At 47.4% G+C, this 12,304-nt stretch overlaps 2 protein-coding genes across 2 annotated transcripts; both read right to left on the bottom strand.

The window, feature by feature from the left end:
* Positions 1 to 247: 247 nt before the first annotated feature.
* On the bottom strand, positions 248 to 3,178 carry LOC123062189 (uncharacterized). The gene is made up of 4 exons (XM_044485570.1): positions 2,643 to 3,178; positions 1,254 to 2,102; positions 1,006 to 1,167; positions 248 to 919 (listed from the first exon to the last, which is right to left on the bottom strand). Exons 2-4 carry the CDS (start codon positions 2,073 to 2,075, stop codon positions 494 to 496), a joined length of 1,410 nt encoding a protein of 469 aa, XP_044341505.1. The 5' UTR covers positions 2,076 to 2,102; positions 2,643 to 3,178; the 3' UTR covers positions 248 to 493.
* A 1,427-nt stretch (positions 3,179 to 4,605) lies between these two features.
* On the bottom strand, positions 4,606 to 9,824 carry LOC123062190 (F-box protein At4g18380). The gene is made up of 2 exons (XM_044485571.1): positions 7,952 to 9,824; positions 4,606 to 5,033 (listed from the first exon to the last, which is right to left on the bottom strand). Exon 1 carries the CDS (start codon positions 9,180 to 9,182, stop codon positions 7,977 to 7,979), a length of 1,206 nt encoding a protein of 401 aa, XP_044341506.1. The 5' UTR covers positions 9,183 to 9,824; the 3' UTR covers positions 4,606 to 5,033; positions 7,952 to 7,976.
* Between the last annotated feature and the right edge of the window lie 2,480 nt (positions 9,825 to 12,304).

Genomic DNA, 12,304 nt, shown 5'->3' on the forward strand with positions numbered 1-12,304 from the left:
ACAATACTCGCCTAGACCAAATCACAGCAATTGCTTGGTGCCTGCCCGGTGTCCAAAGGGACTTGTATGCCAGTGAGCTGAGACTTTGCAATTGAGGCGTTCCAACAGGATGGAACTGGAACAGATGGGGAGCAGGTATAGCCTCCTCCAAGCAACGAGAGTGGGATCAGTGATAGTCATCGTCACCATTTGCGTTGATAAAGATAGGTTACCAACGATTTAATTGAAGAAACAGGAATACAGGATACAACACAAGATCAATGTATTTGTATAACTAGTCTTAGCTCTAATCCAGGTGGAGTAACAATCAACCTGCAGGTGTTCTAGTGACGCCAATAAGGTACACAAGCATAGAAAAACTGGTAACTTGTCAAGAAATGAAAGCACATGTGTGGTATGACAGGACCTACACAGTGAACAGCTATGGTACCAACACAGCAGAGAACAACAATGAGCGATGAAGACGAAGGACAACATCTACAACGTCGCAAATCTACATATTGTATACCTGCGGCAACATCACATCCATAACATGGCACCGGGTACAAGGCCCCCCGACATTTAACTTGACTGAAGAGGGAACTTTCTCCAGGATGTATCTCTTGACGGCACTGAGTGCTTTATGTGCTTCCAAGATCATACGCCGGCTTGTGGGCATGCATTTACCGGATTCTGGGGCAGAACACCTAACAGACTGACCAACCGCCTCCGCACCAAATATGCAGTCCAGTGTGAGGCTTTCAAGTGACGTTGCATTCTTGAGGATATGACATGTTAGCTCAACTACGCTCTTTGCAGAGCAAAAGCCATCGATTTGCACCTTCTTGAGCCTCTCATGTCGCCTGTGTTCAGGAATCTGCCTCAGATGTGAGGAGGGATCCTCAAAAACCGAATCATGCCGCATGTCACTCTGATCTACCTGCATAGCATCAAATAAATGCCAGTCAAATTAAATGTCTCCATGGCAGATACTAGACACCTTTGCAGCGTGAACAGTTAACTCACACTTAAGATGAAACTCTCCAAGACAGGACAAGCATCCAGAAATGAAGCCAAGGATAAATAATCATAGGCCGGGGTAACAGCCCCACCATCATCCTCACCAAGGTAGATATTCAAGTGCTTTATGTGGAGGAATTTGTCAGCTACCATTGGGGTACTAACCCTCTGCACAAAGATAACTCGAATTAATCATATTCCTTCCTATGAGTCATAAACACTGGAATCTAATAATGTGAAGCTTCAGAGTATACCTCACAAAACGAGTATACAGTAAGAGTCTCAAGATGTGGTGCGATGAAAGGTAGCTTAGTGATAGCATAACTCACAGCATTGGGCGCAAATGAATACCCCACCCTTAAGTCTTTTACCTTTGATGATTCTCCAAGCACGAGTTGTACTGGTTCACCAAAGAAGTCAAAAATGGAGAGGTGTGGAGCTGTGCTCTTTATCACTCTCAGCTTGTCGCACTGAGACACAGTCAAGCAACTAAGCCGCTCCAGCCAGAATGGTATCTCCAGGCAGATTAGCTTCATGCAACAGCTGACTTCTAACTCCTCCAAAGCAAAACAATTGGAAATAAGATGCCCCAACTCATCCCCCGTGATACAAACTCCATACAGATGCAGCTTTGTCAGGCTTCTCAAGCAATCAAATCCAACCGGGGGGCGGAAGGCACAATTGGTGAGGTAAAGATACCAGATTGAGTTTCCACACCCATCAAGTAGAGCTGAACACGGGACTTCATACATTTTCCTATATTTTGTAGGCAGCAAAAGTGTGACTTCTTCAATCCCTGGTGTGATAGCTTTCTGGAGCCAACTATTTAGATGACAAGTGTCGACATTGTAATGATCACGGATTACAAACTTGAGTATCTTCACACCGGTGTCTGAGTGATTTTTCAGAATATGATCAACTCTGCTAGTGAAACCCCTTGCTATATCGATATTTTGGCCTTCTTTCTGTTTCAAGCCTAGTGTTTCCTCACTGAATATAAGCTTGGGGTGACATCTCCAAGAACGTAGAAATGTGCGTGATACACAGGCAGAGCAGGCAGAATCACGCAATGGCATTAGGGAATGTATAAGGCACCAGATATCCTGCACAAGCATGGAAAAAATAGTTGATCACTGGGATTGAACAATTTTTAACAAATAATAGTGGAATGATACAGAGAAATGTTAAATCCCAAGTGATCTGCTCGCACTTGTACAAAATGTGCTGCACATTGAGGAAGGTAAGTGCATTGAAATGTAATTTTGGTAGATAAGTTCAGCTCATTACCGAGATTCCTTTTCTATGTAAGAGTAATGTAGGTGGCTTTCACAGTTCGTTGCAATTTGTATGATCAACTACTGGAGTATATCACTAAGAAATTAATAATGTTGGATTTTTTCCCCATAACCTATTCTTTTTTTCAACCAATTTCATAACCTATTCTTTGAACAAAACCTAGAGTAGCCAACTACTCCCTCCGTCCGGAAATACTTGTCATCAAAATGGACAAAAATGTATGTATCTAGATACATTTCTTTTTGTCCATTTTGATGACAATTATTTCCGGACGGAGGGAGTACTATAGAAGGATTAACCACATCTTTCAGAAAGATCTGTAAAGTACAGTACATTTTATCCCGTACCTCGGGTAGATTGGGCAATGACCATGTCGACGAATCACCACCCTGTGAATGATCATCTTGTTGGCAGCGTGAGCCCTGTTTATCTGGCACTGCGGGAACCGATTCATCTGTAGCACATGGGCTGAGCTCCGGCCAAATCCCTGTCGGGCTTGAAGTCGATCTGGTGATGGGCAAAATGGTAACAGTACGGTCCGCCTCCAGCGATTCGAAAGGCGACAAGGGCGGCGCGGGGGGCGTGCTCGTCGGCGAAGCGAAACGTGAGGGATCCGCTCCGCCGGCGCCCAGGCCCCTCTCCACCTCACCGGGGAAGGAGGCTTTGCCCCCGGTGGCCGGAGATCACGGTTATCCCCGCCGGCTTTCACCATGGGTGGTGGAGGCGCTCCTACATACGACCGGGGCTGGAGGTCTGTGTGCGCCGGTGTGCTCGTCGCCGTCCGAGGAGGGGCGGTCTGCGGGAGTGCTGGCGGAGATGCGGCAGCAGGAAGCTCTGCGTCTGCCGGTGGCGGCCTAAGACTCGGGAGTTTGTCGTGGTGATGGGCCATACCCAGAAGTGGACATGTTTTTTTTAGGTGAGAATGTGGTCGATCCGATCCGGTGCTGGACCGTCCTGATCCTGGGCCTGGGCTTCGTAACTTTTTAAGCCCAGACTAAGTGGTCAAGTGTTTTGTATCAATCTGTCTAAAAAAAAGTGTTTTTGTCTTAAAGAAAACAAAAATCTCTCTATTACAAAAACAGTAACTAGCTAGCACATGCGCCGCTTGATTCAAAGAACGAGCACAATTTGTAGTTCATGGACTGATGAGCCCCCGGCTTGTCTGGTTTCCAAATTCATAGACGATGTAATTCCTATTTGAAATCAATAAAGCTAGCCATGATGGCCTTCCCTCAAAAACAAAACTCTCGTCTGTCATGGAAGCCAAAGCTCATTCTTGTTTGGATTTGCAGGCTAGCACCAGTGAGTGATTTTATTTTATTTTTGCAAGAGAATTTCCGATTCATTCATCAATCATGGCAGTACATAGCACACTAGAGGTAAAAAAAATTAGAACTAGGTCCATGGAACAGTGAGTGATATCTCGTCGAGTCAATTCGAAATGCAACTGCCTGCATGCCTTTCCTTTTTTTACTGAACTGCGCCGTCATGATGTTATTGGACAGTTCCCGTGGTTAAAATATCTTGTTATTCGAGTCATGCGAAACCATGACATTATTCGACAGTTACTGTGCCGCAGGTGCATCTTCTGTCACGTAATCACTAAATCACATATGATTTGACACAAGACCTGAAGCTGTCCAACCTTTTGAGGCACAAATGGCCTCATGCAGATGAATTACTCACCAATGACCACAAGTTTCAAATTCTGGCAAAGAATCATTCAGCCACTCAGTTTCGAACAGAAGCGGAACTATTCATGCTTCAACTGGGAGGAGGGGTAATGATGTACTTCCTCCATTTCTAAATACTCTTTGTAGAGATTTCACTACGAAAAACTGCATACGGATGTATATAGATGCATTTTAGAGTATAGATTCACTCATTTTGTTCGGTATATAGTTCATAGTGGAATCTCTACAAAGACTTATACTCCCTCCATCCCAAAATACATGTCTCAACTTTGTATTAACTTTAGTACAAAGTTGTACTAAGTTTAAGACACTTATTTTGGGACGGAGGGAGTATTTAGGAACGGAGGGAGTATTAACTTTAGTACAAAGTTGTACTAAGTTTAAGACACTTATTTTGGGACGGAGAGAGTATTTAGGAACGGAGGGAGTATCACACACAAAGTATTCACACATATGCAATAATGCAAGCATGCGTAACAAGCAACAATGCATGCTGTAAATGAAACAAAAGGGTACGACAGAACTAAAACATCAAAGTAGAGTGAAATTATTTGGAAGAAAAAAAACTCCCTACTAATTTCCTCGTCGATAAAAAAATCCGGTTGGGCGGTCTGGATTGATCGAATGATTATGGTATAGACATAGATAATTATGCATCTGTTCTGTAGTAAAAAGTTCAATCTAAAGACATTACCAGTCTGATACACACAAAAGTTCAACAGTTTTGAGTCACATATGCCACAGCACAGCTAAAATGTGTCTCGAAACGACAGAATGTTTCAGCCTATAATTTGGTATAGAACTAGCAGAGTAACAGTGAAAAAGGGATGCTACTCGATCGAATATGTCCAATAGGCGGATAGTCAACAATGGCCAACCAACCTAGCATCTAGAGGCTTCACTTCAGGGTACTTTTGCTGTAGATGAGACATTCCATTCCACATTGCTGAAAAGCCCAGCAAAAGCAGGGTGTATATAATCTGCATATGCGTCAGGTCCACCACTACTACATACGCTGATACGCCTGAAGGGCATCCCATCATCCTGCAAGTAGAGTGAAAATGATTTCAGTGAAACATTTCAATAGATCAGCTATAATAAATCATATAAAAATGGAAAAAATGCAACGGACAGAGGCACGTTTTTAAGAATGATCTCCGATGCTTCATAGTCTGGTAAAAGAACATATATGAAAGAAATGCAACGGATATCAGTGTTATTAATTGTAAATATGCAATGGTTGATTCAATAGTAAATAAACTATGTACTCCCTCTCTCCCGAGTTACTTGTCGCACAAATATAAATGGATATATCTAGAACTAAAAATATGTCTAGATTTCTGCGACGGGTAATTTGGGACAGAGGGAGTATGACATAAATAACGAGTTACAAAAAAGAAGTATGATTGGGGAAAAGCATTGTTAGTCCCTTCTAAAAGTCAAATCTTCATCTTCTTTTACAGTTGAGTGCAAAAGAAGTGCTAAGAAAGCACCACATCATTTCAAATCCTTTGTGCCATCCAATAAGCATTCAATGAGTCAAAATGTATCCTTCCAAGTTCAGAGTGTAAGGCATATAAAAATTCTAGAGAATTCTCCTTTACAGACTAGGCTATACCACAAACTTCTATAGTACTCTCCTTAAGAGTCTTGCATCAAACCGCCATAAGCTTTCTCTGCATATTTATCAAGTAAACACAATTCTGGGTACTAAAATTAAGCATACATTGTCGATTGTTCTCCATTGTAGACCCGCAACATGCAAGAGGGTTCATCATTTAAGTAGTCATTCTCCATTCTAGCCATAAATGGACAGACTCGCACAGGGGCCACTATACTGTATGGTTCTAAAATTCTAGCAGACATACGCCACTAGCAAGAGTTGTTACGAAGTGTGGCTAAGCAAAAAGTTAGCAAGAAGTGTGGCAGAGCTTGGCAAAATGTTGAACCTATGACATGGGCCATACGAGTATTAAGTGCGGCAAGCCACAAGCGTAAAGATGGCAATTGGGCCCATGGTTATGGCCGCCTGTGGGCAACCGACCCGAATGGGTAGGGTATGTGCTGTGCTCTTTCCCCATGGGTTGTATCCATGGGTAACCCGGTTAGTAGTGGGTAGGGTATGACTACGAGTTTGTGCCCGTGAGTTACCCATGGGTCACCCGATTAATATTAGTGCTTAAATATTTTGTTTTTATTTTACATGACATGTTGACGTTTTGGTGAAGATTTGTTTTAGGGTAAAATGCATCTATCTTGCTTTGCTTATTGCTCCAAAGAGATCAACCCATAAATGAACTAAATGCTACCTAAGTAGCTTCAACAGAGCAACACGTTGGCCAGTTGGGTTGCTCGAAAGAGATAAACCCATAAATGAACTAAATGCTACCTAAGTTGCTTCAATGGAGCAACACGTTGGCCAGTTGTGCCTCCAAAGCTAGCGTGTGCTGCTTTGCATGCACAACAGCAAGTTAAATATGCAGCTGGCCAGCTGCTTTAGTACCACCTCACCTAATCGAGCGCACGGGACGTGGAGCTCTGGATATATGACTATATGAGACTAGAAGAAGAACCAACAATCATCCGTTCGGAAGTGTGTGGCGCCAAGTATTGGGCATGAAGTAAATATTAAGAAAAATACTAAAAAACCAGTGGGTGACCAGTCAGGTTGCAACATGGGTGCCATTAAAGATACATGGATAGGGTCGTGCATAGGCGCTGGACCATATGATGGGTTCAGGCACGGGTCTGGTGAAGGTCGACCCGGCGAAACCTGATCCGATTGCCATCTTTACACAGTTGTGGTGCAAACCAAACATGTACCGACAAATATGTAGTGTGCCGTGTGCCTAAAGTTAGGAGTGGCAAACATCAGCTGGGAACCAAAAGTCCCGTAAAGGTGACAAGACTGCGCGAGAATTATTTTCTGTCCTATCTAATCATAACACGACCTCCAAAAACCATAAAAGATTATTGATTCCCAGTAACCACCTGCCTAATACTCAAGAAATTGCATCACAGCTAACATGCCAGCAGGAACAGAAAGGAACTAAAACAGACACATCCGAATAGCTGTAGTGAGACCAATTCAACAACCCTGGACTTTGAAAAGAAGTCATATAGTGTGCCTTTACCATGCCAAAAGTGGCACATGAGCCATATCAGTGCATGGTCCAGCAAACAAACACAATGGCAGTAAAGTAAATATCATATAAATGTTAAATCCTTACCTGTTAGTACACTAACCTAAATACGTATGCAAAACATATGCACCCAAAAACCCTTATCACCCAAACCATGAATCTGTGAACTGTGGCCATTACCATTACTCTCTGTTGATTAAGGAGAACAAACTAAGCATATCAAGTTATGCTCACCATAAAGCAAGTTATGTTTGCATAATACCCATAGTTATGGTTATGTCAATCAGGCTCTTAGAACCTTCCAAACTGTGGAGAAGCAAAACATTGGTGCCAGTTGTAATACTTAGTACAAAACTACAAATTGGGCATTAGTAATATTAATAACAATAAGAATGATACAAAATTTGCCGGTGTTAGATTCAATAACTCACTGCCAAGCCTTCAGAATTGGGACCCATTAGAACTGGAGGCATGGAAAACCTTGCCACGTGTTTCATAACTCTCACGAACGAGAAGAAAGTCAATGAGCCAAAAATCAATAATTTTGCTTATATACACCCCAATCCTTTATTATTGAATAAATCCAGAACAGCATATACGCTTCCGGACATAGGTGGCGAACTTTAGAGATAATGATAAAATATGCGCGAATCTAGGTTTCACTCTATGCACTTCGATTTTGGCAAGAAAAAAAAGGTAGTTCCACTTAAGGAAACTGCATTGATTCCTTCCAGATACTGCAATGCTACAGGACATCAGCGATGATCTAAATAGTTTGGCAGTAATGATGTGCAATAATCATGTGAAGTGATAAATTACCTCCTAGAAAGTTAAACTCTGAAGCTCAGAATGAGTTCATTTCAAGGCTGTATGTCCGCCGCTTGAAAAGCACCTTTGCCGCTGTTCGATATGGCTCCTCAAAGGCATCTGAGATCCAGCTAGCTCCTGCCGGACCAGCAGCCTCAACCCCTCCTCCCTCCCTCAGCACATCGTCACTTGGTCTGATCGCCACCAGCGTGGCGCCCTTCAGCAGTACTCCCCCGGGAAGTTCAATATGCGGGGCATACCAAAGCCTCATAATGAGCGCTGGCATGAGCGTGCGGTGTGAATTGCCAGAAACCGACACAGGCCGCACTCGCAGCTCCTGTAACTGCTTCTTGTCCATAGTGAGCACACCCTGCCCGTCAGCATCCGTGAGGTTCAAGCTATCAAGCATTTCATGATCGGCAATGATTGGCTGCAGCAAGTAATGCCGAGCCGATGCAGCAATGAGCGAGCTGATGGTCCAGACGACGCGGAGCTTAAGGCCCCCATTCGTATGAAGCGACTCAGGGATGCTCGCCAGTTCTTCAGGCTCCCTGTTGTCATCCAGAGATGTAGCCTCGCTGTCCTCGGCATTAGGGGACGACATTGGTGATTGCAGCGGTTTTGACGATACAGAGGACGCGCCGAGGATAACACAGCTGCCGAGGGTGGACCCAAAGTCGGCCTTCCACTTGAGGAGCACGCCGTCGTCAATGCCGAGCTCTCCGGTGGGCAGCTCGATGCGGAGGCTGCGGAGCTCCTTGAAGGAGCGGAGGACCTCGGAGGGCGAGTGGTGGGAGACGTCCCCGGCGGGCGGAGGCGGCGAGGCGGGCGGCAGGGCCACGGAGCGCCGTGAGACGATGGCCAGGGTGGGGGAGAGGATCTGGCCCAGCGCCTGGATGGGCCTGACGATGCCGCCGAGCACGAGGCGCGCGATGTGGGCGAGCGCGCCCCGGCCCCGCGACGGCGCGGCGGCCTGCGGGGAGCCGGCCGAGGAGGGGGCCGGCTCGTCGGGAATGACGCAGTCGACGCGGACGAAGACGGAGTCAACGAGCGGGACGAGGCCGTGGAAGCGGCGCGAGACGAGCGCGCAGCGGCCGAGCGCCTTGACGTCGCCGATGCGGTTGAAGACGTCCAGGAGCACCGCGTCGGGCAGCCGGTCGAACTGGTCCTCCTCCTCCCCCTCCTCCGCCGCCACCGCCTTCCCCGCCGCCGCGCACGGCCATCCCTCGCGCCCTTCCTCCATGGCCCCCGCGGAGACGCCCGGCCGAGCCAGCCGGCGGCGCAGATCGGGATCCGGGGAGGGACGGGAGTGAGTCAGCCGCGGGTTGGGGGATTTCTGGTGGAAGCGAGCGAGCGAGCGAGTAGTCGGCACGGGGCACGGCACGGCGGCTGCGCGTGAGGCGAGGTCGGGCGCTTGGTCTTGGTTTTGGGTTGGGTAATGGGTACCCCCCTCTCCTTGGCCCTTGGGTGGTGGGTGCGGGCGACGACGCGTCACGTGTCGGGCTCGACCGCTGATCGCGGAGGTAATGGGGATCACCCCACCACCCCACCCCCCACCGTGGTGTCTTTGTGGTGCGGGCGTGTGGACTCGCCTGCCTGACTGACCTTGGAGATAGATAGATGGTGGCCGAACCCGTCGCTCTCGGCCCAAAATTCCGACGGCGACCGCTCCGGCCGAGGCGACGGCAGCCCAATGCCAATGGGGATGGGATCATGACGTTTCCATGGTTGTTGACCTCGCGTCGTCGTGCCGCCCGCGGTGCCGTGCAAGGAACAACCCCGCACCGCAGCCAGCTGATGGAGACCGGGACCGATGGCCCGTCCCAGGCGCCTCCGGAGCCGTCCGATCCTCCTGACGCCAACAACGGATCAGATCGACCGTACGTGCGGACGTAAATGGCTTCCTAACTCATTCTCAGCCTCTCAGGTGTTTTGGGGCGATCGATGGGAACGGGATCTTAGCGGCGACCTACGATTAAACAAAGCGAAGAAGCGGGGGTGTTGTCAGAAGAAACAGCTCGATATATGGATCGAGGAGCTTGCTGACAGATGCGCTGTGCGAGTGGTGGGAGCCAGGCTGCGGCAGCGGGCACGCGAGGAATCTGGCCGCGGAACTGACGCCGCCGCTTCGTCCCCGCTGCAGGGCGGGGCGGCAGGCAACGTGGCCTGCGTCGCTAGCTGGCGTGCCTGGTCGGTCGTACGGGGAGATCGACGGAAGCTTCCGCGTCAAGCGAGGCAGCGGGGTGGATTTTATTCCATACGCTAATCAAGTGCGGTAGTTTGAGCTTGAGTGTGTTTCACCTTTCCTCGTGGAATGGATGCACAGCTTCCATCCATGGTGTTTGGGTGTGGTGCACTCGTGTGACGCAACGCAACGGCGACCCAACAACATGCTTGTATGTTAGAGCATCTCCAATAGCATGTGTATATTTGAATGTCTATATATTCATATAGACACTGGTCTAAAAAGATTCTTTCATATACACGTCCAGTTTTACATCAGAATGTCTATATGCAGGGACCAGTGGGTGTCACTGGGGAGAGAAAGAAATCATGACTGCAGCTGAGTTTAGACAACGCCTTCACATTGTCCAGGCGTGGACATTGTCGAGGTCGATATAAAGGATGTGTGTATTTGGACGACCATATAGACAAGCTGTTGGACGCCTGTTTTGGGGTCACGTCGTGGAAAACGAGTATAGACATCCATATAGACAAGCTATTGGAGATGCTCTTAGAGCATCTCCAGCCGTTGGCCCCTCAGGAGGCGCTAAAAATCGTTGTCTGTGGACGTACCGGCGCTAACCGCATGCTGAGGACGTGATGTTTCCCGGTCACCGCGTCCACGTCTTTTTTCAAACAAAATCCGGCCCCACATTCGCACAAATAAGACGCAAATTCAACCAAATTTCGGCGAGTTCATAACATATATAAAATATTTTACAAAAGAAAAAAATTCCTGAGAGCCAGGTGGTCTAGGTGTAAAAAACCTTCGCGCACAAAACTTTTGTCTACTGCTGAAATTTGTTTACAAGTTTTTACACTCCACAAACCTTCCATGGAAGGATTGGGTCTTACACCATTCGCCACTTCATATTGGACATGGCAAAAACAGCTCCTTCCTAGCTAAAACCATCTTCAAGCATTTACAGAGTTTGAGAGAGATTTCCCAGTGCACTGTTGGAGACGGTTGCTCTATTTTTTTTTGGTTAGATCGTTGGCTAAAGCCGAGACCCCTGGCTTTAGTGTACCATGCTCTATTTTCTCACCACACAAACCAAAATGCCATGGTAGCCACTATTTTGCAGGATGGGATCGAACTTGCTCTTCGTAATCGACTAACCTCTATTGCGATTGCAGAAGTTGCTTCTCTAAACTCCTTGTTGCAGGATTGTACACTCTCTCAGGTTTCGGATGATCGTTGATTGCTTAACGGCGCTGCCTTTTCCATAAAAGGAGCATATACGGCCCTCTCGGATCACCTCTTGGATCCCATGCTTAATGATATTTGGGACTCAAAGGTACCCAAAAAGGTTACGATCTTCGGTTGGCTATTCTACCTTGATCGCCTAAACACAAGGAAGAATCTGCATAAGAAGAGCATACTGGACTCTGCAGCTTGTCCTAGATGTAATCACTTGGTGGAGGATCGTGAACACCTTTTTTTACTTGTCCAGCAGCTCGCTGGATCTGAAGAGCAGCCGACATCTGTCCTCTTTTCACACCCATCACCAGTCTCTTCAATACGACTCTTCCGGGCTCGCTGCCTACCACGGTCCGCCCCTTCATGCTCCTTATGATTCTTTGGAAAATCTGAGACGCACGCAACAAGAAAGTTTTCCAAAGTCTAGATATTCTGGCTTCAAACTCCTTGAGAGCTATCTTAGATGATTTGATTGTTTGGTCTCATAGACTTAAATCTGAAACTTTAAAGGGCCACGCCGGTCTGTGGCGTGAGTTCCTATCATCGCAACACTCTTAACTATGTAACATCCGGCAGGTTTTGAAATATATATTCAGGTGGGGAGCCTCCCCCCCCGGTGAACATTTCAAAAACAAAAGAAGAAAAAAATACTACTAGACCCGTTGTTCCTCGCCGCCCGCCGCCCTTGAAGCTCTACATGCCGAGGAGCCTATAGAACTGTGTGTAGTCGTCGTTGTCGCCTCCTAGGCAGCCGCCGTCCCTGCTGCTCCCCTGCCCAGGGTCGCCGACGCGGCGGGTTGGATGGTCCGGGGACATCCTCGTCCTTGTCGCTGTCGAGGATCACCATGCCATTCTCGTCCTCGCGCCCATGCTGGCGGGCGGCTATCTCCTGCAGGGCTCGGCGCTGCCGGTCCATCTCGTCGTGGAGGTAGTCGTCTCGC

This window comes from Triticum aestivum, chromosome 3A (genome assembly GCF_018294505.1).
Source record: "Triticum aestivum cultivar Chinese Spring chromosome 3A, IWGSC CS RefSeq v2.1, whole genome shotgun sequence".
Lineage (NCBI taxonomy): Eukaryota > Viridiplantae > Streptophyta > Magnoliopsida > Poales > Poaceae > Triticum > Triticum aestivum.

Excerpts from the sequence above, each read along its gene's own strand:
- LOC123062189 (XM_044485570.1), bottom strand. The coding sequence starts at position 2,075 with ATGCCATTGCGTGATTCTGCCTGCTCTGCCTGTGTATCACGCACATTT. Across the intron at positions 1,168-1,253 it reads CTGTATACTCGTTTTGTGAG|AGGGTTAGTACCCCAATGGT; the intron begins GTATACTCTGAA and ends ATCTTTGTGCAG. Across the intron at positions 920-1,005 it reads TGGAGAGTTTCATCTTAAGT|GTAGATCAGAGTGACATGCG; the intron begins GTGAGTTAACTG and ends GATGCTATGCAG.
- LOC123062190 (XM_044485571.1), bottom strand. The coding sequence starts at position 9,182 with ATGGAGGAAGGGCGCGAGGGATGGCCGTGCGCGGCGGCGGGGAAGGCG.